Source organism: Phalangium opilio, unplaced genomic scaffold (genome assembly GCF_054372755.1).
Source record: "Phalangium opilio isolate 3A_F unplaced genomic scaffold, DU_Popi_V2 ptg000113l_1, whole genome shotgun sequence".
Classification (NCBI taxonomy): domain Eukaryota; kingdom Metazoa; phylum Arthropoda; class Arachnida; order Opiliones; family Phalangiidae; genus Phalangium; species Phalangium opilio.
In genome coordinates, this window is record NW_028324209.1 from 8,764,411 (window position 1) to 8,788,352 (window position 23,942).

General features: G+C 37.3%; 4 protein-coding genes across 14 annotated transcripts; 3 read left to right on the forward strand and 1 right to left on the reverse strand.

Moving 5' to 3' along the window:
- Positions 1 to 48: 48 nt before the first annotated feature.
- LOC149623779 (tetratricopeptide repeat protein 1-like) lies at positions 49 to 5,461 on the forward strand. Of its 2 annotated transcripts, none has more exons than XM_089853046.1 (4): positions 49 to 393; positions 458 to 631; positions 690 to 875; positions 5,189 to 5,461. In XM_089853046.1, the coding sequence occupies exons 1-4, from the start codon at positions 49 to 51 to the stop codon at positions 5,372 to 5,374; spliced, it is 891 nt and encodes a 296-aa protein (XP_089709172.1). In that variant the 3' UTR covers positions 5,375 to 5,461. The 2 variants fall into 2 exon arrangements, with proteins under 2 accessions (XP_089709172.1, XP_089709173.1); XM_089853047.1 differs by lacking the exon at positions 5,189 to 5,461 and adding an exon at positions 5,128 to 5,154 and having other exon boundaries at positions 690 to 902.
- Positions 5,448 to 20,358, reverse strand: nst (phosphoglucomutase 3-like protein nst). Of its 3 annotated transcripts, none has more exons than XM_089853039.1 (9): positions 20,221 to 20,358; positions 7,723 to 8,772; positions 7,419 to 7,622; positions 6,907 to 7,357; positions 6,558 to 6,839; positions 6,210 to 6,367; positions 6,090 to 6,147; positions 5,716 to 6,012; positions 5,448 to 5,639 (listed from the first exon to the last, which is right to left on the reverse strand). In XM_089853039.1, exons 2-9 carry the CDS (start codon positions 7,821 to 7,823, stop codon positions 5,562 to 5,564), a joined length of 1,629 nt encoding a protein of 542 aa, XP_089709165.1. In that variant the 5' UTR covers positions 7,824 to 8,772; positions 20,221 to 20,358; the 3' UTR covers positions 5,448 to 5,561. The 3 variants fall into 3 exon arrangements, with proteins under 3 accessions (XP_089709165.1, XP_089709163.1, XP_089709164.1); XM_089853037.1 differs by having other exon boundaries at positions 6,090 to 6,159; XM_089853038.1 differs by lacking the exon at positions 20,221 to 20,358 and adding an exon at positions 20,055 to 20,178 and having other exon boundaries at positions 6,090 to 6,159.
- LOC149623781 (acetylcholine receptor subunit alpha-type acr-16-like) lies at positions 8,771 to 11,228 on the forward strand. 2 transcript variants are annotated; one of them, XM_089853043.1, is made up of 7 exons: positions 8,771 to 9,590; positions 9,648 to 9,817; positions 9,877 to 9,921; positions 9,976 to 10,085; positions 10,150 to 10,502; positions 10,561 to 10,752; positions 10,812 to 11,228. In XM_089853043.1, the coding sequence occupies exons 1-7, from the start codon at positions 9,542 to 9,544 to the stop codon at positions 11,123 to 11,125; spliced, it is 1,233 nt and encodes a 410-aa protein (XP_089709169.1). In that variant the 5' UTR covers positions 8,771 to 9,541; the 3' UTR covers positions 11,126 to 11,228. The 2 variants fall into 2 exon arrangements, with proteins under 2 accessions (XP_089709169.1, XP_089709170.1); XM_089853044.1 differs by having other exon boundaries at positions 9,651 to 9,817.
- LOC149623782 (RAS guanyl-releasing protein 2-B-like) lies at positions 14,636 to 23,661 on the forward strand. Of its 7 annotated transcripts, none has more exons than XM_089853035.1 (17): positions 14,636 to 15,390; positions 17,220 to 17,421; positions 17,498 to 17,659; positions 17,720 to 17,828; positions 17,906 to 18,019; positions 18,083 to 18,214; positions 18,278 to 18,428; positions 18,486 to 18,659; positions 18,722 to 18,936; positions 19,002 to 19,179; positions 19,256 to 19,333; positions 19,396 to 19,619; positions 19,698 to 19,836; positions 19,914 to 19,950; positions 20,035 to 20,148; positions 20,241 to 20,441; positions 20,527 to 23,661. In XM_089853035.1, exons 2-17 carry the CDS (start codon positions 17,322 to 17,324, stop codon positions 20,553 to 20,555), a joined length of 2,157 nt encoding a protein of 718 aa, XP_089709161.1. In that variant the 5' UTR covers positions 14,636 to 15,390; positions 17,220 to 17,321; the 3' UTR covers positions 20,556 to 23,661. The 7 variants fall into 7 exon arrangements, with proteins under 7 accessions (XP_089709161.1, XP_089709162.1, XP_089709158.1 ...); XM_089853036.1 differs by lacking the exon at positions 14,636 to 15,390 and adding an exon at positions 16,283 to 16,435; XM_089853032.1 differs by lacking the exon at positions 14,636 to 15,390 and adding an exon at positions 16,287 to 17,025.
- Positions 23,662 to 23,942: the final 281 nt, after the last annotated feature.

Genomic DNA, 23,942 nt, shown 5'->3' on the forward strand with positions numbered 1-23,942 from the left:
AGAGCTACTGACACGCTTTAGCAATTCTTAAACCAAGGCTTAGTGAAAATGGCTAGTAAAGACGCGAAAGATCCTGATACTAAAACTGAAAGCGATACTACTAAGTGTTCTAAAAGCACTTACGAACCCGTTGCCAAAGTTAAAGAGGGTCAAAAGATAAAATCTAACGAGGATATTGTAAATGAAATAACCAAAGATTTAGAACATACTATGATAAATGAAGCCGCGATGTCCATGCCAAGTGAGGTCTCTAATGGGGAAGATGCAAAGGAAATTCCTGACCCTTTAGCTGAGGAAACTGAAGACACTGAGAGTGAGGAGGAATTCTTCAGTGACGTAGATGACGAGGATCTTAAAGAAAAAGAAATAAGTTTAACAGAAGAAGATAAAATTGTAGGCTTTATTTTATATGATAGACATAGCTAAGCCTAATTAATTTATATCTTCTTATCTTTAGTTGAGGAAAGATGAGGCTCACAGATTAAAGGAAGAAGGGAACAAAATGTTTAAGGAAAAAAATTTCAAAGAGGCCCTGACCTTCTACACAAACGCTCTCAAAACATGCCCATTAAGTTATACTAACGAAAGATCCATAATGTATTCAAATAGAGCAGCATGTAGAGTGAAACTAGTAAGTCTTTACTTACCTGACCTATTAATTAACCTAATTAAAACTTAACTTATTATAGGAGAAAAAAGATGAAGCTATTATGGACTGCTCCAAAGCCCTTGAACTAAACCCTAATTATTTAAAAGCCGTTTTACGTAGAGCTCAACTATATAGGGAAGCTGAAAAACTAGATGAATCATTAGCCGATTATCAAAGAGTTTTGGAATTGGATCCTAATATTCTAGAAGCCAGACAAGCTGTATTAGTAAGAGATATAATTTCAACACTAAGCCTGTAACGACCACCGCCAGATGGCGCCAGGTACCGTTTGTGACCCGAACTTTGACCCCACACGTACCCGCTTAGATAGTATATAAGGCCGGGTCAACCTTCAGTTAGGCGCGGCATGGATTAGACGCAGTTAGCGGTATCCGGCCGCAGTGATGGGCATTTTCCTGATTTTTCATTTTCTCACGCTCACGCTCACGAGTATTTACTCAGAGAGTAGGAGCTCTCAGCTCTCGCTCACTTTTGGTTTTGCGAAAAAGAGTAGCTACTCTTCTCCGCTTTCTTTTACAATATATTTGTCATAGCCTCTCCTCTCATAAAATAATATGTGCGTGTTCTCCAAGATGGCGCTGCTCTCTGCTCAATTACTCTAGTAAATAAATGGCACAAAAAGCTCTCGCCTCACACTGACACAAAAAAATATGGCGAGCTCACAGTGCTCTCCGCTCTTCCATAAACCAAGTCCGTCAGCTCTCAATTATTGGGCACATTTCCACAAGGAATTTATGGGTTTCATCTCATCTCATTTCAACTGGTTTTTTCGATACTCGAAGCTCACCTCTCTTTATGGTTTTTGTGAACTCAATAGCTTATGACGCTCATCTCATATTTCGCTCTCAATTCAATACCAAATATCATCTCATTAAAATTTTAAGGCTTCTCTTTTTTTTCTTTTCATTTATTTCTGGAGTTCTTCATATATTTTACCGCTCGACTCATTGTCAAAGCTCATATTAATGAGCTCTTTTCAAAGCTCATCTCATCTCATTTTAAAATTGTAATCGTGTTGGTACTCTTCTCAATTAAAAATTTGAACAGTATAACTAGAAATGTGAGTCGGTAATTTACCGTCCGTAAATTACCGGTAATTTACCAAATACCGCATAAATTACCGTTTTATATCTTACCATAATTTTACAATGGTAATTTACCGGTAAATTACCGTGGTAAATTACCAAACATTTTAATTGCGCCTTAACACTTCATTTTACACTTAAGCGATCAATTATTTCTGTGCTTACTTGCAAAATGACTCACTAGGCGCTACTCGCTAGCCAGTACTTACAAAGTTGCACTACAAATTAGTCTTTTAATAAATATTTAGTTAGAGTTCAGATTAGAAAGGCCACGGCTGCCGTCTTGGTAGCAAAAGCCGCAAATACGTGTAAAGCAGTCAAGATAGTGCTCACAATTAAACGTTGTATAAAGTAATGGATTGTAAGTAAGGGGCAATATAAATTACCAAAAATTACCGGCTGAACGGTAATTTTTGTTTTCCCTAAATTTCAATCGGTAAATTACCGGTAATTTATCGGTAATTTACCCGGTAAATTACCGTTTTTAAAAATTACGGTAATTTCACATCTCTAAGTATAACCGCCTGTTGTATCTCATTTATGAAATTCTCTATGTACCACCATTCATCTCATCTCATTTATGATATTATTATGTCTAAAATTTTCCCCAAACTGTTTTCCGTCTTTTTTGCTTATTACTTTTTATAATTACTTCCGATAAGTCTCTCATAAACGAAAGACTAATCAACATTTCTAACTTTTCCCATGGTTTTGCGGGAAATTGGGGTCAATATTTTATGGCCCATATATCTCAGTAACATAATTGCAGACCCCAATATCTCGAACACAGCATTTAATTTATGGCGGACAAATCAGTAACACCCTGTATAAGCCTTCATTTAACACTGAAAATTACTTTCCTGCCTTAATCAAGTGTGGGAATGAGAATTTTGAACCAAAGTATTCAGTACTCCTAGGAATCTGGAGTTCCAATTACAGGGACACTCACCTAAACCTCATCTCTTGAAGCCGCAAAATAGTTCCCTCACCAAAGACCCATTTTTCGGAGTTCCAAGTCATTGCCACTCACAAAAATATCATTTCTTGGAGGTCCAAATTTATTTTTACTCGCCACAAACTCATCTCTTGGAGCTCCGAACAATTGCTGCTCACCAAAACCTCATCTCTGAGAGCTCCAAATATTGCTGCTCAGCAAAATTTCATCTCTTGGAGCTCCAAAAAATTTCTGTTCCCCCGTTAATCATTTCATGCAGTTGCAAATAATAGCAGCTCACGTTAAACTCAACTCATTGAGCCATTAATAATTGTAGCAAAGGAAAATCTCATATCTCGGGTGTACAAAAGAAATACCGCTCACAAGAGTTCACCTATTCTGGTTTTAAATATTTGGCACTCATCTTCAACTCAACTCCAGGAGTTCTCAAACATTTGGACTCGTCGCAACTCATCTCTTGGAACTCCAAAAAATAGCACTCTCATCTCCAACTCCGTTCCATTATGAAATTTTACCCCTCTCCTCTCACGCTCCTCTCACATGTAGAAAAAAACTATCTACTCATCTCTCAAAATACTCCTAGTGAGCGGAGCTTTAAGGAGCGCGCCCATCACTGTATCCGGGTCACGGAGATGGACAACACATCCCCATAGGAATAAGGGAGTTCAATGTTATGAATAAAGGATATACTAAAGGACGTAAAGTATTCTTTAATTATTACCTATTGGCCTTTATAGCACGATGTATGCTCTACCCCGCGAATTAGCTTAAAAGTACGGATCGTAGAAATTGGTTCGTTACATATGGTGGCCCATGGGGGGAACGTCATTAAGCCTCGGCGAACGTAATTAATTACCGCTGTCTACGTTTTACCGTACCGGACTTTACCGTAATTGCCGTCCTTCTAGCTAAGCCTAGTTTGTGCCTAACTCGCCTACTCCCCTTACGTTCAACAAGTGAGGGCCGATTTACGCGTGGCTCGTGTTCATCCACTAGCTTTTGACGTTTCACTTGCGGGATACAACGCAGTACACACCTCCTCATACTGGGGGAAGAATGACTATGACGACGGAACCTGCATTATTGGGCGAGGAAGCCTATAACGTTATGGACTATATTCCTATGATGTTCGTCCTTGGTTATGCGATACGTCAATTCCTTACGTATCAATCTCACGATGTATTGGTGGAATTGAGGAGACGGTGGAAAAGCTATGCCCCCGTCCCGGCTCCAACGAAAGCCATAGGATCGATCTCAGGTCCGGGGGAATGCCCGTACTGTCACCATGTCCTCAATCCCTCAACAGTGGGCGCCGTGTCTACAGGAATATTGAGCCCCACTGCCTTAGCCAGTAAGCCAGCGGCTCAACTGACAGACCAGCCACTTCTAACTACGGTGCCAACCAATGGAAGTTTAGCCTCAAAGAAGCCGATCAAGTCTCCACAAAAGGACGTGAGTACAAAAACTAGCATGTTACAAGTACCTTCCGCCCCTAAGCAAGCAGCAAAGGCCCTGCGCAAACAACTCCGGGTCGTTTTGGAGGAATATCACCGGTCCCTTTCATCAATGGTGTCTAATGCATCGGAACTCCTGGGGAAGTCAGCACTTTCCGACATCGGAGGATTTCGTCAGCATAATAGGGACCGAATACCTTACCACAACCTGAACCGCCGGAGGAGTTGCCTACATCGCAGGCTGCCGAATGCAGAACCACGGAAGGACTTGTATTCCAAGGGTCCGTTACCCTCCTTCGAAGGGGGGCCGTGTCAAGCGCCCTGGAAGCAGCATCGACAGCGGCAGTATGTTGCTCGAGTACCGTCCAAGAAGCCGACGTGTTATACGCAAGCCCGACAGACGATAACGGATGTTCGCATAGTATCCCAAGCGATACAGGCTCGAGGAGAGACGTTGGAGTCGATAAGAACATGGATGTCGACCAATTTTTAAAAACTCAATCACTATACTACATTTTAAATTCTAAACTAGTTTTGTTACTTGAAATTATATTTTGTTATATTTATTATCATTAACGATTGTAACCTTTTAAAAGTATTTATGTATACTTATCCTATGGGAATGTGTTGGGGGGAATATGTAACGACCACCGCCAGATGGCGCCAGGTACCGTTTGTGACCCGAACTTTGACCCCACACGTACCCGCTTAGATAGTATATAAGGCCGGGTCAACCTTCAGTTAGGCGCGGCATGGATTAGACGCAGTTAGCGGTATCCGGGTCACGGAGATGGACAACACATCCCCATAGGAATAAGGGAGTTCAATGTTATGAATAAAGGATATACTAAAGGACGTAAAGTATTCTTTAATTATTACCTATTGGCCTTTATAGCACGATGTATGCTCTACCCCGCGAATTAGCTTAAAAGTACGGATCGTAGAAATTGGTTCGTTACAAGCCTATTGAAATAGAGAATAGACCAAAAATAAATTTAACTAAATAAATATTTATTTTAAACAGACTTTGCCAGAAGAAATAAAAGATCGGAATGAAAAACTGAAGACTGAAATGCTGGGAAAACTAAAAGAATTAGGAAATATGGTTTTAAAACCATTTGGTTTATCCACTAATAACTTTAATTTGATTCAAGACCCGAATTCTGGAGGATATAGCATCAATTTTCAACAAAACGCGCCCCCTCCTTAAAAAATAGCCCATTTTGTAAAATAAAAAAAAGTATAATTGATATTATTGTATGAAAATGAATAAAATCTGTAAATTAACTAGCAAAAATAGATCATTTAATTAATTTAAGTTACATTAAATTTTATAAACAAATTGTGGCATAATTTTGTGGATGTATATTTATAACTTTTCAAGTTCAATTCATTTCTCAGGGTGGCGTACCAACACCACCTGCAAGCTCAAAAACAGCTTGAGATACTGCCTTCGCTAGAGCATCCGCGTCAGCCTATAATTTTAATTAATTAAATCAATTAATTAATTAAATTGTGTTCCCCTTCATTAATTACAAAGATAGGTCTCACTTGTGATGCAGCTTCAGCATAAATTCTAATAATATCTTCAGTTCCAGATGGTCTAACAAAAGACCTTCCATCTTTGTAACCACTTACTAATTGGTCTATTTTTTCTTGTAAACCAGGAGGGGTGACGCATTTTCTTTCAGCATCAGTTGTAGAAATAGCGGACCGGTCTTTAACAGTGACTTTAACTTGTCTATTGGGTAGATCTCTATACATTTCATCCCAGTTTTTAACAGACCACTTATTGAAACGTAAAACAGTTTCTACTAATAACATATCCGAAATGGCATCACCAACAGTCTGAAATTATAATTAAAAATATATATTCATTTTCCCTCGTTTAAGTTGAACCCAAATTAATTTGAAGTTGAACCAACTTGGTTTATGACGTCAATAACGTCTAAAAGAGTTTTAGCAGCTTCAATTTGTGGTCCACTGGAAAAAACACTAAATTATAATTAATAATTAAAGGTAACTGTCCTTAATTGATGACTTACTCGGAACCTTTAGATAATTCTGTAATTTGGTTGATGGCATTGTCACTAAAGACAACAGTACCATGGCCATTTGCTTCAAAATAGACACCAATGTCGGCCTCTTGGGCTCGATGGTGTAAATGTTTCACACCAGTTGGTACAAAAGCCACCGGAACTTTCTAAAATAATTAGCTTCAATAATACGTATCTTTCAGACTAGGAGGATTGATACCATTTACACCAGGAGACCAGGCTCTTTGGTGCTGCATTTTGTTCACCAAGCACCCTGACCTCCTGGTGTAAATGGTATCAATCCTCCTAGTCTCCGAACAATGTATCTTTTTTCAAGTTCGCTTCCTAATTCTTTACCAATTCTTCAGTGATATATTTAGTAGAATTGCCATTAGCATAAGCAGTTTGCACAACCACAACATCCAATGAAAGACCAGTTTTGTAAAGTAAATCTTGAAGAAACTTCATGAATAAGGCTGATATTTTGTCACCATCGAGCATATGAAATTTTTCATGGCCATCAAGATAAAAATAAATAATTCTATCGGCATCCCCGTCAAAGGATAGGCACCGGTCATAAGGAGATGATTTTAAACCTTCTGGGGGTTTTTGAGCAATTTTAACGTAATCTGCACCACACTATTTGTACAAAATTTATAACATAATTATTTAACTAATTATATAAAATTAGCTAAACTTAACTAACCAAATAGTTAAGTTTTCCAGAAGACCCATCATTAAATAACTCAATCTCTAAATGATCTTTAATTTTTTCTTTTAGCAGTTTAGCCTTATTGGCTCCGATACCGTTAGCACCATCAATTAAAACTTTGGGTGTGTAATTCCCCTCAACAGGAGCTTTAAGGCACAAATTATGGAATGCAGTGCATATTTTTGTAAAGTATCCTTCTTCCGTTGGTTGGCCATATTTTCCATCAGTATTAGTACAACGAACCATATAATGAAGTTGGGGTGTTGCTAATAACCCAAAATCTATCGCTTCAGCATTTAAGGCCTTGGTGCCATCTAAAACAGCTTTAACTAACGCTGGACTGCTTGGTCTCGTATCGCATGCAACATAAACTACAGATTTTTCGCTTAAACCAATATAATATTCCTTCACAATTTTCTCTAATGTCATTGGAATGTCTTCATCACTGGTTTTTTTTTAAATATTATTAAGTTTGTCTCTTTAAAATTAGGCCTAAATTAACTTACGATACATTCGCCAGTAAGGTTGCACTCTTTTCCCACGCTGTCTCTAACATTTCACCCATAGGGTCAATTAATTTTAAACCATTATCTTCCTCAGGATTATGGGAAGCAGTGATCATTACACCGATAGCTGCACCATTTACTGACATGGAACGTAAAGCTGCCACTAAACCCATACGAAATACAACAGAATCCAGATCAGAAGCCCTAGAAATTATATAAATATGTTAGTTTGTTTAATTTACGACATTAAACATTTTGGGAGTCATTTGGAGAGAGCAGGTTTGGTTGGCCTAGAAAAACTTACTTGGTTCTAAATCCAGCGGTTCCATATTGTATTTCTTTATCGATAATTTTAGGGTGAAGACTCGCACCTTTGTTTAAAGCGTCTAAAAGCTTAGAAATCATCTTTAAATTTTAGTTTAAATAGTAATTATCGAACAAATAAAATAGAAATAGCAATAAATATCTCGGTTGTCAACTTGTCAAGGTCCCCAAAAAGGAATGACAGACGAACACGAAGCCACAAGCGGTTTGACTGGTTTGAGTTTTTTGAAAGCAGACGACGTAACTCAGGTTATCGGCGATGGGTTTGTTACAGGAGCTTGGAGGAATTAGGTGAGATGGAGTGTAAATGTTTTCCCAACATCCTCGGTGTTTTGGTAGAGTCATATAGTACATAAACGTCAACGATGGCCTATGTGTCTTAATATAGGCTAATTGATGAGAACAAGTTTCTTTTTTTAAATGGGAGACTTTCATTGCCGCATATTGCGCACAAACATTTCTACTCCATCTCACTTCTCTGCTCCAAGACAGAAATTGAAGTCTCGTTACTCGCGTAATGATCAATTTAATGCGCGATTTTGTAAATAGACATTTAGGCCTACGAAATCCGAACAAGCGATGCTTTTTAGGAAAATTTAGCTAGAGTTATCTCAGAAGGCATAATGTGACGTCTCCCATGCCATTTGTTCACAAAAAAAAACCGGTATTGGTTAATTTCAAAGGGAAGATGACACTTTGCGGAGAAGCAAACCACAATGGCATGAGCAAGGCGTATTAATATTTTAGCATATCATGGCTATGCTGGGAGTGTGGCGCACTCCAGTAAGCCAAGATTCTGTTCAACAAAGATTGAGGGAAAAGGACACATGGCGGCACTCCCACCATATATTCACCGCCTGTCCCGTGTCCATAACACGTACCCTTCCGTCACCACCCAAGTAAACTTCCTGACCAGTCACATTCAATTACATCCGAAATAATCGCATCCTGGCCGAGATTGTTACGGCTTAACGACATAGCAACGCTATGCAATAACACGACAGGTCTGCGAACTTTGTCGCCCTGTTACCTAGAAAAAACACAAACACACAAAAATATCATGGCCATGCTAAATTTCACAGCACAGACGAGTTGGTGAAAAAAATGTATTCCACTGTTCTCGGCTCTTAAAATGGTTTCTTAGCTCATCCTTTTCAAAATTACAAAGTCTGTTACTCAATGATGAATTCTGGATGTTTTATTAGTTTTCTTTGAAACCATTCCATTGAAGGCCGAAGGAAACGACCGAAGTACAAATCTTACTCTATCGAATTTAGATTTAATGACATAACAATCGCCGCGAAAAAAAAAATCAAAACAAAATTGAAAAATTTATAACACCCCTATTGAAAAAGATGTTTAACAAATTAGACTGGCGAGCTATAATCAATTTAAGTTACTCTTTCTTTGCGACACGTAACCAAAGCGTGGTCCTTAACCGAGCGTTAGTCTGACCGCGGGCCCAAGCGTGGTTGCGAATGATTTAGGGAAGGGAATCTGTCACACCATCCGTAGATCCTCCCCATTGCCGTCAATTGGCCATTTTGGCAACTCTATTCTCCGCAAACTTAACTTTTTGTAGCGAGTGGTATGAGAGATAAAATGTTAAACAAATTCTTCTCAAAAGGATATGTCACGACCCTGACAGTTTTCAAGTGGCGACTGCCGGAGTTAAATTATTAATGGGGGAAGAAGAGTTAAGTGGAACAAAACTTATACACGCTCCCAAAAAAACACAGAGACAATTTTAGAATCGCGTAGGACAAGTATTTAGAAAAGTCGCTCTTTGAAAAACAACGATGTTGCGACAAGTTTTAAGCGTTTTCTTGGTCCTCGCCTTATATTCGAGTAAATTAAAGTTAAAATGAATTAATTACTATTTTAATAACTGTTGTTCGATTACAGTAGAGGATACGGAGTGTAGTACCATAGCTGGTGCAACTGGTAGCAAAGCTATGGCGCAACTGAGGAAAGATTTGTTAAGAGATTACGATCCATTCAGTCGACCGTGCAAATCTAATTCCGATAATACCACTGTTAAAGTTGGAATGACTTTAACCATTATTACGGGATTGGTATGGCTAATTAGTATTAATTTAACAGCGTATGTATTGATTAAGTTTTATTCTTACAGGATGAAAAGGAAGCCTTTATTCATTTCGATTCTTTCATAAAAATGGTAAGATACGTAGTTCATATTAATTTCACGGAAACGTAAATTCTCGTTTTACAGACCTGGTACGATTCGTCTCTGCGATGGGACCCAGCGTCATATGACGGTATCGAAGTCCTTCACGTACCACCGAACGAAGTTTGGAAACCTGACCTCGCCTTTTATCAAGGGTAATTAACAACTTTGGTATTGGTATTCGAAGATTTTACCAAATCGACGTTTATCGTCTTGCAGACAAGGAAGTGATCTTCTACCCATCAAATCGAGGGCACCCTTGCTAGTCTATAGTTCGGGCATCGTTTTGTGGGTACCACCAGTTTCGGTTAAGTCCATGTGTGGCAATTTCGATTACCGTCAATTTCCGTACGACGAGCAGACCTGCAGGGTCTCCATCGGTTCTTGGACGCACAGCGGCTTCAAAATTGACCTTCAACCCGAGTTGGCGGACGTTAAGGATGCCTTGCACGATGATAACCCAACTTGGAAGTTCAAGGGAAAGACCGTTGACCGAGAAACCAAGTACTACGACTGTTGTCCTGGCGAACCTTATATCACAATCAATTTCAACATAACCATGGCTCGATTAGGTACAAGATACTGCTCAGAAAGGTTTTGGTCTTTGATGTTAAACAAGGCGTTATTTAGGTTCTGAAGGGCATGTATCAACTACTATGGTCAGGAACACACTCTTAGTACTTGTCCTCGCAATGTTTTGGGTTCCAGCGACGGAAGGTGGTCGTAAATTATTGCCTGGGTTCGTGGCCCTAATGGGCCACATTGGTCTTTTAATTCTAACTACGTTGGTGGCGCCAAGTTTGAAGGCTCTTCCATACGCTGGTAAGTAGTCGAAACCCTGTACGAAAAACCATCTCCACCTTTTCTTACATTTCTTTCAGTCTTACCTTTAAAACTGTCGGTTATCTTCACGTCGGCCGCTGTTCTAATTGAACTACTGGTTCTGTCAATTGTCAATTTGAGTGTCGATTGCCCATCATTATCGGCACTCGGTTCCCTGATCAATTCGAAGGCGATCAAAATCCTAGTGGTCAATTCTTGCCGACCAGGTGACGGATCGAACCGTGGTCCATCAATGATGGAGGGCAAAAGTAGCGGCGACTTCAAAAACTGGCCGCTGGTTGCCACTCTGATTGACCGCGTTTCTTTCTTGATTTTCCTCGTATTTTTCGTAGTCATTTGCGCTATTTGGTAGAGTTGTTCTTAACAACAACTCGACCGTATTTTTTAGTTCAATACTTTACTTTAATCATATTTTTCAAAATTTTTAAATATAAATGATGTATTTTTCAGTAAATAAACGTGAAGTTTTTTTTCTATTTCTTCAAACGTACTCTATCACTTTCCGTTAATTGTAAATGCATTTGGTAATGTAGGAAGTTTCAGTACACTTAATATTTTGACTCAAAAGGTCGCGATCAATTAAGTAAGCCAACTCTTTAAATTAGTTATCTATACCGGAGTTGATATTTAGTTAATTAGTTGAACCAAGGATACTTTAAATTTCTGGGAACAATATACTAAGTAAGGGAAATAAGTAGCTCGAAGCTGGTCTCTATATAGAAACTTTTTTAAATTTAAAATTTCATTGTAAATTCAATTTAAAAATAAATCAAGTTCTGACTAGCGCAAAGTAGCAGCGCGGGAAATAGCTCGTGAGTAAAGAATGATGATTATTTCCCGGAAATGGTAGGAAATCAGTGAAATCTAGACAGGCAAGAGTGGCGCCGCCGAGGAAGTAACGAATGCAAAAATCATTGGAATCGATGCAAAGAAAAAAAAATTCTACGAAAATCTCGCCTCTCGATACTATCGAGGAAAATTAATAAACTAGATGGATGAATTTATTCAATTCCTCTATGAAATCCTTAATTTTCATTTGGAAAAAGATTTTATCACTCGACGCTCTACTTTGAAAAATTCGTTATCCTTGAATTACAGAGATATACAATATTCTTGTAACGATTTAATGTATTCGTGATGAAACGAATATTATTGTGTTCCGTTAGATCCGTGATCCAACGCGATCGAAACATCTATCGTTCGAAAGCAATCTCGATAAAACGCGCGGAAAAACTCCCTCCTTTTTGGGCAGTATACAGCTTTTTTAAGTCTTCTCTATCTAGTATTTGATGTATGCATCTTTTCCAGGAATAAACAAACACAAATACGTGGAAAAACAACACAACTTTTCAATTTCCGTCGCCCTATATAGAGTATAAGAAACATTAAACCCTATTAAACTTCCCTCTATACCCGCAAAGTTTGCGTCATTTCCTAATTGAAGAGGAAGTGAACTGCAGGTCTAAACTATTTTCTAGAAAGTTAAATAACATTAAATGAGATAATTTGGGTCCAAATCGGTCCACAATTAAGGAAGGTTTTGTTGACTAACGGTATGATTTATTACGACATTACTTAATAGTTATAACAAAAGTTTTTAAGATTTTGTCCATAAGTATGACACTCTTCCTATACTAGCTAGACTTACAGCTCGAGCTAGTCCGAGAATGACAAGCGAGAATTGACTATACAGTCGGTTTTACAGTCCATCTTCCTATTTAGTCTGCATTACTAAGCCTATGACAGCGCCTCACCAGGCGTCGCTTTACGAGAATCTATGACCTAAGTCACTTCATGACAAGCTCCAGTTTGTAACCAGTGTCAAACTTATGGAACATATCTTATTAACTTATGGTTATAATAACTTGCCAATTTCGACGAATTTGGTTAAATTTTGTAACCAGAAACATTCACTAAAGTCAACCTTAAAAATTAAAAACAAAAAAAGAGCTGGAATCATATTGAATAGAAAACGTAATTAAAAATGACCCATCATTCTAAATGCCTAAATGCTCTAAATAGTTTCTAATATCCGTTGATAACAAAACAACTCGATTGGATTCTGTACTTTGGTATGTACAAAAATAGCACCACCACAAGCTAGTTTTAAACCATTACTCGGAGTCCAAAACGCTTTTTGATTGGCTAGTTTCGAAATCAGAGTGTCGGGTGCGTGAGTAGGGTTGATAAAAATGGCGCGCGCCGGGGATTCTCGCGCCTAAACTATAATACCAAAAGCAAATTAACAACGATGTTATCAAATAAAATGAAAAGGAAGTGTCTTGGGAAAAAACACAAGGGGAATCATTCTCTCCCGGTCTAAACCGAAAGTGGGCGGGTTCTCTAGTAAGTTCATGACGCTTGGTCATAGTGACGTCAATAAAAGGGATGTTATACAAGCTCCTCCCACATCTTTAAGGATCTTCGCGGGATTACAAGAGTTTTCTGTTTGGATTCTATGTTTTCTTGATTCAACTGAATTGGTCAGTACTTTAAGCGCAATGCGAGGCTTCAAAAATTCATGATACTTCACCCAAATTCAAGTAATTTCGAGCGTAACCTTACAAGGATTCAGAAACATTCATACACCCGACTTATCCAAGCTCCTCCTACTCCTGCATCTCTAATTATCATTGAGGGACCAACTGTCGCTTCTATAATTTCCTATAAGTATGCGTAAGTACAGTAAATCCTCATAGATAGAACCAATAGAGGAAACTGTATCTTCTTCCTTGTCTATCCCGTATTGGTTCACACAGAGAAGGTCAGTCATAAATGAAGGCGATTAATTCGTGAGCGATAACCTTGGGTTTATATAGTTTTGTTAATACGTAATAAAGCTAACGGGGTCCCTAATCCTAAATATAGAGTGGAGCTGTAGAAGGAGGAGAATGTGACGTCACATTTGACGTAACACCGGCCGAAGAAACGAAATCAATACTTCAAGAAGGGAAGGGAATGCGTCCCCAAAGTTTTGGGGCTCAACGACACGACCCCGGCGCCCAAGTGAAACGACTTGGGAAGAAGGAAGGGCCAGTACAGATTCGGTGCAGAAACACGCTAGAGCCAAGACTCCCAGAGTCCCAGGGCCCATTCCAAAGAGGATTGAAACGACAGGAATGTAAATAAAGGCACTTCTCATCAGTCGTATCGCAATCCCTTATCCACTCTCTAAATTTTAATAATAAATAATTGAAAATGATCCTAAATATAAAGTCTAATTATTTGACTCTATGATGGTGCGACGACAATTAAAGTCTTACTTACTAATAATTACGTGCAATGAATAATTATGTTCCTGGTAAAATTTTTCCAACGTTTTTAATGATTCAAGTTAATTATCAATTGAGTAAATTCGCTATTAAGTTAAAAGTATACATATAAATAATTTTAGAACCTTGCAATATCACAATTAAACCCCAATATCCATATCTTAATTAAAGGTAAACAATACATGAAAGTCCCTACACGTACCGACGCAAACTTTAATTACAAAATCAATTAGATTTCGTAAGTTAATTAAGCAAACGGAACCTGTAAACCCTATCAGATTTGTATCAGTCGTTTTTCCAAAAACAATAAATAAATAAATAAATAAAAAGAATAAATAAAAACCACAACAACATTTGAATGATCGACCCCATTTTCCCATAAACACTACAACTCCAGGAGGTAACACTCCTAGTTCATAAGAGATCCTTCCTCGAATGGAGGCAGCACCACCGCGGATCTCGGAGGAGAGGAGAGGAAAAGTGTAGGAGAAAGAGGAGAGAAATTCGGAGAGAGAGAGAGAGAGAGATCCGGAAAGCTCTAAAACCCAGTTTCCTCCATGCTCCTCCTATTGCTCCATCCAAAGTAGCACACACACACACACACACTGCTGGGTAGAGACCCTCGCTCTCGCGTTCTGGGTAATACTCCGTTCATTATTATCTAAGGTTTTATACCGTAATAACCCCCCAAAGAAACATAATCGGAGCGCGCAACGTTTAATTTTCTACAATAATAAATCCATTCTTTCCGAGTTGGATTAACATTTTCCGCGGGTATCATCAGTAAGATTGGATTGTTCCGTCAAAATCTATCCGAATTTCAAGCCCGGCATCTCTACGGTTAAGATGATGTTAACAGAACCCAGCCACTATATCAGCTATAAAAGTTAAAGGTTTTTATCGATCTGCAAAACTGAAATGGGTGAATAAAAAAAAAAAGAAGAAAAGAAAAAGAAGAATGTCAAAGGGAGCGTTGTTTTTAGTGTCTGAGACGTAGGAACTATAAGTAACCTGACGTTCGACTATGTTTTAAGAATTCATTTGTGCGTGGTTTTAGTTTCGTGCAGTTATTGTTTGAAACCTACGTTAAGTGACCCGGTAAACACCCGCTCGCCCGCGCGTGGACCGTGCCATAGCGCCAAACAACCCTTCTCGCTATTGCATTAATAGCCTTCCTGGTTCAGTGAATTTTAAATATATAATTATTCTTACTATTATATTTCGCTTAATTCGGTGCGGTTTAATTTAGAAATAATTTTACTAATTGACTTCGGGGTTTCGTCACGCGTTCGTTGCGAGGAACGGCAGATATGAATTGTTATTGTATTTTTGATAATTGATATAGGTAAGTTTGATTTTGATGGTGATTTTTTTTATACATATGTTTAATTAATTTTATGGACCTTCATTTATTATAATGCCATTATGAGGAGTTCTTAATTGTAATTGGTTGAAGGAATGTTGCAAATCATTATAGAACAGTTGAGATTTAATTTGCGACCAAGCACGTCGAAACAGAATTAAAATTAAATTAATTTAGGTGTTTTTAATGATGAAATTATGGCAAGAATGTACGCTTAATGTTACCCATATCTAATAAAGGTTAGACTTATTAAATTTGAAGTGCATACTTGCGAGATTATTGCAAATAATAGAAATCAAGTTGAGTTTTCATTTGAAAAAAAAAACAACTAATTTCTTCAAAATAGAATCTAAATTAAAGCAATTAAAACATAATATTACGTCTCATAGTGACGTAGGTCACGTAGATGTAGCGATCCGATAGACACAATATAGTCAAAAACCTGATACGTTTAATTAGGATACAAGGCATCATCATGGTGATGGCGTCCCTTTTGAATGCAATTAAAAAATGAGCAACTTATTAGCGTTGACCAGTCTTTTGTAAAAAATGCGCAATTATTACAAAGTTAAAACGTATTTTTCCCCTCTTCCTTCACTTCATCATGACGTCGTCAACAATGATATTTTTCTTATGTCAAAAGCAATCGAAAGCTTAGAGAGTGTCAGTATAATTTTAAAGCCTATTGACTTCTATATACATAATCATGAGTTCCGTTTCGATGTATTTATTTCGTTATCTAACCCGTTGTAATATTAGATAATAATTTCATCCGGGAATAGGGGTGGGGGTGGGTGGGGTTGTTTAGAGGAGTTTTGATGTGACGTCTTGTTTATATCGGATTCGGGTCTTTCCAAAGAGACTTTTAAAAATAAACGCACTTGTCTTGCCTCGCGTTCCAGAAAAATAAAGAACGCACAAGCGTTTTCTTTTTTTTCCAAGGGATCGCTAAATGATAAAGCGTTTTCCACGTTTTAGTTTTCGTCCCTGTACTTTTCTATTTTTTTTTCTTTCAAATAAATTTTTGGTATTTTCGTTAGTTCGTTATTTGTGCCGCAATAATGTTGTTTTAGTCCACATGTAATCTCGAGCGAGACAAGTTCATCGGGAATTTCTTAAGAAAATTTCGTTTTCTTCCCCAAGGTTTTATTAAGAGAGAAATAGAGAGACCTAGTTTTGTTTCCGTACTTTTGCGTAATATAAAATTTTCGTTTTGCTTTTTTTCTTTTTCTTTTTTTTTACTATGAAGGAAATGATGTTTTTCTTTTGCCGGTAATGGGTTTTAAATGACACGCAACGCGCGCTACTACCGTTCCACCGTCGTCACCGCGAAAGAGTTTACAAAGAACATCATTTTTGATTCGGATATCAGTTAATTTTTTGATAATGAATTGTAAATTGCATCGCGAAAATTTAATTTAAAGTTTTTCGTTTTTGTTAAGGTATTATAAGCACCGCGTAAACTAGCTGAAAATCGCGTCTCTCGAATAATATTATGAGTTAATATTAAACTGAGATAGTTATGATAAAGTGCATTAAACTAAATAATTTTTTATATATAATATAATGGAAAAATATTAATACATTAGAAACGGATGTTATTTCGTTATAACTAAGGTAAAAATGTTAATGGGCAATACTTTGAACTTTCCACCAATGACTATTTTGAAGTTTATCGAAACTTGAGAATATCTAAATTATTCTGTTATTTTAACCCCCCCTCCCCAAAATCACTGTCGAAAACGATTTTCAATTATGCTCAGATTTCAATAAAACCTCACGGATTGAATTTCATATTCCCCCAAAAACAGGTCTACTATAGCCTTTCATCGAAATAAAACTAACTTAAAGCATCATGCTCGTCAAGCGACTCTTCCACTTTCCAAATTGGACACAAATGCGAGTATCCCATCATGAGTCTTCCTCGACATTCTTCAGGAGTCAGTGTTGAGGCCACCAACGGCCTAACAGTCATGCCCTGCCAAATGCCTCCTTCAACAGTCACTAATATAAGTAAGTCCATACCGCTATTAACCGCAAATGGGACGGCAAATTTAACCCCGCACCGCGATGGTATAATAATCCTTAGGCAACCACCTGAAAACATTCTCTTCGCTAACTTTGGGAGCCTTGAAACCAGCCAACAATAACTACGCGATACTGGAGGAAGAGGATCGTGTCGTAGTACCTGGACTTTATATCAGAGCTGCCACCAATGATGGACTGGCCGAATTCATGATACAAGCCTTTCGTAAACACTTTTTAAGAGTACAATTACTTCAAAGGGTTTTTATTTAAATACTTTTTACAGCTCCGGATGGCCAGTTCAAGGAAGAGGAGAATCAATTCCCCCGCGTCATGCTATTAATGCATCAATGGTTCGACACGTCCGAGGGTTTGGCCAAAAGATTGGTTAACTTATATCCTTTTCAAAGCGCTGTTAAATTGTTATATCGTGTCCAAATAAACGTTTCCACCTTAACTGAATTAAATATACATTCTGGCGCTGCGATAAAATGTTCAGTTGTCCACCATTTTGCCGGCACACAAAAGACGCAATGTCCAAATGCGAAGTTTACCAGTATAGGTCCCGCGTTTGTCACGCCTTCAGGTAATTTTTTACGAGAGAAAATTAATTAAGGAATGACTCGACTAATTATAACTGACGTTTCAGGTACTGGATTTGCAACTTTCCTATCCACTTTGACCTCAATTCGACATTGACGGCCATCTTGAATTCGTTCCAACATTCGTTACGCGAAAAGGGTCTCGGAGAATTAGCCGACAGGGTAGACATTTCCAAAATGTAAGAACGATTACAATTTCCATCGGTTAAGGGGATGAAGATAACGTTTTGTGTTCATTTCAGACCGTCTTACCAATGGACTCGTAACGTATCAGTCCGCAACCCAAGCATAACACACACGCGTAAGGAATCTCTAGTCATGGATCTCTTAGAACCGCACGAACTAGCCGACCATTTGACATTTTTAGAGCATAAAGTTATGAGCCGGATAACTGTAAGGCATCATTCGGGTTACTTATAACCGCTAGCTAACGTATAATACTTGTCGCAGTTCACTGACTTCAAAGCTTACGCCAACACGGAAAGCCCACTGAACAATCCCAAGCTTGAACGTTCCATTTGCCTATTCAATGGCATGACGCAGTGGATTCAATGCATGGTACTTCGTAGCAAATCGCCGCAACAAAGGGCGGAGATAATCGAAAAATTTGTCCAAGTCTCTAAGGTAATAGCTAGACATTGCTACGCCTCGTAACGAGGTCTATAACTTAAAGTGCGCTATTTCAGCGTTTATTGGAAACTAACAACTTCAACACTTTAATGGCCGTTGTGGGTGGTTTAAGTCATAGCGCACTTGCCAGATTAAGTCAGACAAACGCGTTTGTTTCGGCAGAGTCTAAGAAAGCCCTAACCGACTGGAACGAGTTATTATCCTCAAATTCAAACTTTAGCAATTACAGGAAACTCTTGTCCGAGAGCAAGGGTTTTCGTATTCCAGTTCTGTAAGTTTTCAAACTGTCTTAAACCTAAAACCATTTAATTTTCAAAACTTCCGTTTCAACTTCAGAGCGGTTCACATGAAGGACCTTATCTCACTGAACGTGGCTCTACCGGACACGGTGGAAAACGGAATGATTAACTTCCGAAAAGTGGCACATTTATCGGCAATATTCAAGGAATTATGGGAACTGCAGAATTCTTCACCTAACATTATAGTCAGTACCGATATGGTCAATACTCTCAAGGTATTTTTAAACCCTATTTTTTGTGTTCAATATGACGTAAGAAACGCTAAGATTATATTTGTTTGATATCTTACAGTTATCATTGGACAAGGCCTACACGGAGGACGAAATCTATGAAATGTCCATGACTAGGGAACCAAGGGTTAATAGTTCGGTAAGTATTCTTTAGGATTTTACTTAAGTAATTTATGCCGTAATGTGTTTTCTTTTTGGTAGCCCAACTCGCAAACGTCAAAACCAGTTATGTTTGGGGAATGGGTAGCAGATGTCAATTCATGCGTGGACGACGAGGTTCTGGAACGACACTTACATTCCGTTATCGAAGCCATTTACAATCGTTACGATGAAAATCGAGATGGATTCATCACTTTCAAAGACTTTCAACACATAGCCATTAATTTCACGTTTATCGATAGCTTTTCCGAGATTGATATGGACCAGTAAGTCTTCAACGACTAACGTTAATTTATACGACATATTTAACAAATGAATGATAAAATCAACTTGGATCTTTCCAGGGATGGACGCATCAGTAAGGCGGAAATGAAACAATATTTTTTACAATCAAATTGTCACGCGCTCAAGTTGGGTTTTAGGCACAATTTCCACGAAACGACATACTTCAAACCGACTTTTTGCGGACATTGCACGGGATTGGTAAGTAGGCTTATATATAAAATTTCTTCTACCTAATCTTAATTTGACCTAATTACAATTCTATTGACTTATTTCAGTTATGGGGCATAATTAAACAAGGATACAAGTGTAAAGGTACGTTTCTTTCAACTCGTAATCTTCTGTTTTATATTTAAATTTCTTATGGCTAAGCCTAATTTAACCCTAAATTAAAAAAAGAATGCGGCATAAACACTCACAAGCACTGCAAAGAACTCGTGGTTATAGAATGCACGAGGTCAGCCTCGCAAAGTTCAAGGTCACATTCGTTCAGTTCAGAAATAAGTAGCCCATGTATGTAATTGTATTGCAACCATATTGCACTTGTTTTTGAAAAAAGAAGGAATAAAAAACCAATGGACTTACAATTTTGGCTTTACCTAAAGTTGACAGTTCGACAATCAGAAGTCGATTCCGTAACCTTCGTAAGGTCAACCGCAACCAATCAGAAGGCGGAGTCACAGGAGAGACACGAAGGAAGTTGAGTTTCGAAACCAACTCCGGATACGGAAGTAGTTTGGAAGCCAATGAGGATACACCCAATACTTCAGACGCTATTTCTTCCGCCACCACAAAATCGACCAATGGTAGGCCTGGAAAAGCATACAATTAAACATTGAAAATCTACTCCGCTAAGCCTAATTTCGTCTAAAACGTCTTTTCCCCCCACAGCCAAACCCGAATCTTTGGGATCAAGCTAGAGTCTATGAAAATCTGTAGTCACTATGTGACATAATACTAAGCTAAAATTAATATTAAAAACCCATCGAATTTGATCGTTAAAATCAAATACTCCGCATCACTTTGGTTAAATTTCAACAGGAAACACTTAACAGTTAATAAAACACAGCGCTGAAACGTTTAATACAACGTTTTGTATAGTACTTATAAAAAATGTACTTAAATTATACCAAATAATTAAGTTAAAAAAAGATAAATTAACAATTAACGCAAAACATCGAGGAACTATTCTTAACGAGATTACGTAGTCCTTAAAGGGATGGTAGCGTTTAATTTCGACATTTAAATACTTGGAAATGTAAAAAAAATTAAGCCCAATGAGTTAATTTTGTTATTTGGAAAATGGAAAAAATAGACAATTTGACGTCATAACTGTGCTACATTCTGGCAAAAAAGATCCGTATCTCGAAACTAAGGTTAATTCTCCATCTTGCATTAATAACAGAAGCAACCACATGACGTCATAATTGTGTTGATTTCTTGGGATGTACGTCGCCAACGATTATATAAATCGGAAAATTTTTATAATAGTTATTTCTCAAAACACGAGAAATATATACAAAGGTTTTTCTACATTGTATTAAAAAAATTGTTTCAATCTAAAATATAACGAGATCGATTTACATACTACTATCCCTTTAAATTTAAACGCGCAGAAAATACAATATTTCCACTTTAAACAATTAACAGATAATTATTTTAAAAATGGACTAATTTTGACCTATAAATAGAGAACCAAAAGGGTCGCGATTTTAGTTCAAAATAAGTTCATTTAAGACAGATAACAGAGAAAAACTTCTTTAAAAAAATGACCAGAATCTAATTAATCAATGCCCATTTTTCAAAAATCATGCAATTTTTACTACCACGATTTATGGGAAAAAATTGAAAATTAAAAAAGTCGATTAAAAAAAAAAATTAAATTATAGATGAAAAATTTTCATTCAATTCTTATATATTATACATAAATAAATAAAAAAATTATATATATATTAAATATTATACCTCAAAAACACGGTAGGCCTAGAAAGTTGACCCCAAAATTTCTCAACAATTAATATTAGATATATTTAAGTTATAGTTAGTGGTAGATTAAAAACATATATAAGATAGTTAACGGAAATGAAGCTAAAACAAAAAATTAAAATCTAAATGCTCTTTATACAAGCATTATAATTATTACTGAATATTAATTAAAGCAAATGAATTGAAATCTCCGATGAATTTATTCTAGAGGGAAGTTTGCCAAGAAGCGATATCTAATTTACTAGGGAGAAGCTATAAATTCGCCACATTTCTAGCTTTATCTCCAGTCCAAACTGTAAGCCCTACAAAACTGGTAGGCTTACCCTAGAGTAATACAGCACTGTTTTAGCAACCAATAATTTATTCTCACTCACCCAGTCATCGTTTAAAGTTTAAAATAAAAAGTACAAAATAAAATACAAGGTAAAAAGCAGAGCTTCCTCTCTTCGGTGAGCAGCCAAAAGATAAAGATGTCTCTCGTCCCCTCGGTCCCTCCTTTTATAGTCACGGGGTCTCGAGTCGGGTCTAGGAGTTCCTTCCCCCTTGACTTTTGGTCAAGGGGTTAAGTCTCTGTCGGGATCCCGACGAGGACAGTTGTGCGGTGCAATAGGACTTTCTTAGATCCCCCTGATAGTTTTACAAGCGTATGCTCGTTCCGCTGGCACCCCAAGCTCGCTAATTTTAACGTTATGAGGAGCAACGGCCTACCAGGGGTAACGCCATTTCGCGTTTGCGATATGGCCGTTACAAAACGTAGGTCCGGAGTTAATCCCTGCCTCTAAATTACAACAGCATCTCATTGCTTCTTGAAAACTCACGTCAGCGCGACGCGAATCACGAAAATTACGTATTTTCCGACAGAGGAGAGGCGAAATAGCCCGGCGGCCTCCGTTTACGTCCCCCCTTGTATTTTGAAAGGGGGACTGGGACTATGGCGCGCGAATACTTAGGCATCTTAAACCTGCTCCCTAGTAAACTAGATATCGCTTCTTGGTTTGCCTAAAGGCAGAGAGTTATGATCAGTTTGGAGACAATTCAAAACTTATCAGTATTTAGCCCCAAAAAATATGTTTAAGAAAAAAAAAATCACAAAATCTCGTAAAGTAGTTTCAAAGTATCACTTAGAAAAACTACATTATATTAGAAACAATGCCAGAGTATAAAACCTTAAATCATAGATTCCAAAGGTGCAATAAATGCAAGCGGTAGATAATTTCCCGATGTAATTTTTAGAGTAAGAAATGTGAAAAAAAGTTTTTTGAATCCCCACCCCTCTAAACTAAAATAAAACAACCAACCCAAGTACTTAACTACGTCGAAGTCATACGGTTTTTCATTAAACTAAACTAATTAAAAAGAAAAATCATTATAAGAAAATTTGGCCAATCATCCTTTGAAACGTCCGACTACAAGGTGCTTAAAAATATTGTCTCGTTAACTTTTGCCCCTTAGCCAATCACGAGATAGTGGTCTAATTACGTCACATCCAATCAGGGATCAGGGGGAATAAAAACCATAAATTCCCATAATTTTACTACCAAAATTGAATTTGCAAAAGTAAAAAAACCAAAAGACTTCGACTAAAATGAATTCCCACCTTTGTATTTAAACGATAAAATATATGAAAAAAAATGGTCTTCCTGAAACACTATGTTACTTAGGCGGGTATTTTCCCTAATTACAATTAAATTAAAATAATTAATATATAGTAATAAATGTCCTTGGTTGCTGCTATTAATTAATTTCAAATGTGCAGAAAAGGTTTAAAAACAAACCAGACCCAATTAAGATCTGATAAAATAGTAAACAATATTGTTTTGTTACTTAATTTTGATTAAGTTATGTTTTAAATATAAAATGACTTAATGTGTAAAATTAAATGTTTTTAATTTAAAATCCCTAAAAGAAAAAGAAATCTAATATATGAAATTGTACCAACCCTTTATTCTTCCCCCCAAAAAATAACCTTATAACAATTTCAAAGTACCTGACTTTGTACTTTCATGATATGATGTTGGAATAAAAAAACAAAATCAGTTTTTTCTTAGTAAATTAAATTTAATATAATATAATTTAAATAAGAGTGACGAAGCGCAAGGGGGGAAACTAAAATAACATAACAATAATAATTTTTAATTATTTTAAATTACAGCGTATATTTTTATATATATAAATAAAAACTCTAACCAATTACCGACCCTGAGCTTAAATCGTCACCCGCTGCTGCGCTCGCAAATTGGTTTGAGTTCCCTGTGGCGGATTAGAAGTCAAAAATGAGGGCCCGAGGAAAGATGTATGTCTAATCCCATGCAGAAAAGTCA

Bases quoted from the DNA above. Each gene is read 5' to 3' on its own strand.
- LOC149623779 (XM_089853046.1), top strand. From the start codon at position 49: ATGGCTAGTAAAGACGCGAAAGATCCTGATACTAAAACTGAAAGCGAT. The intron at 394-457 runs GTAGGCTTTATT...TCTTATCTTTAG, and splicing joins TAACAGAAGAAGATAAAATT to TTGAGGAAAGATGAGGCTCA. The intron at 632-689 runs GTAAGTCTTTAC...AACTTATTATAG, and splicing joins CAGCATGTAGAGTGAAACTA to GAGAAAAAAGATGAAGCTAT.
- nst (XM_089853037.1), bottom strand. From the start codon at position 7,823: ATGATTTCTAAGCTTTTAGACGCTTTAAACAAAGGTGCGAGTCTTCAC. The intron at 6,840-6,906 runs GTTAGTTAAGTT...TTGTACAAATAG, and splicing joins CTGGAAAACTTAACTATTTG to TGTGGTGCAGATTACGTTAA. The intron at 6,368-6,557 runs GTAAAGAATTAG...TAATTATTTTAG, and splicing joins AATATATCACTGAAGAATTG to AAAGTTCCGGTGGCTTTTGT.
- LOC149623781 (XM_089853043.1), top strand. From the start codon at position 9,542: ATGTTGCGACAAGTTTTAAGCGTTTTCTTGGTCCTCGCCTTATATTCG. The intron at 10,086-10,149 runs GTAATTAACAAC...ATCGTCTTGCAG, and splicing joins GACCTCGCCTTTTATCAAGG to ACAAGGAAGTGATCTTCTAC. The intron at 10,753-10,811 runs GTAAGTAGTCGA...CATTTCTTTCAG, and splicing joins GAAGGCTCTTCCATACGCTG to TCTTACCTTTAAAACTGTCG.
- LOC149623782 (XM_089853035.1), top strand. From the start codon at position 17,322: ATGAGTCTTCCTCGACATTCTTCAGGAGTCAGTGTTGAGGCCACCAAC. The intron at 18,660-18,721 runs GTAATAGCTAGA...GCGCTATTTCAG, and splicing joins AATTTGTCCAAGTCTCTAAG to CGTTTATTGGAAACTAACAA. The intron at 19,620-19,697 runs GTAAGTCTTCAA...GGATCTTTCCAG, and splicing joins TCCGAGATTGATATGGACCA to GGATGGACGCATCAGTAAGG.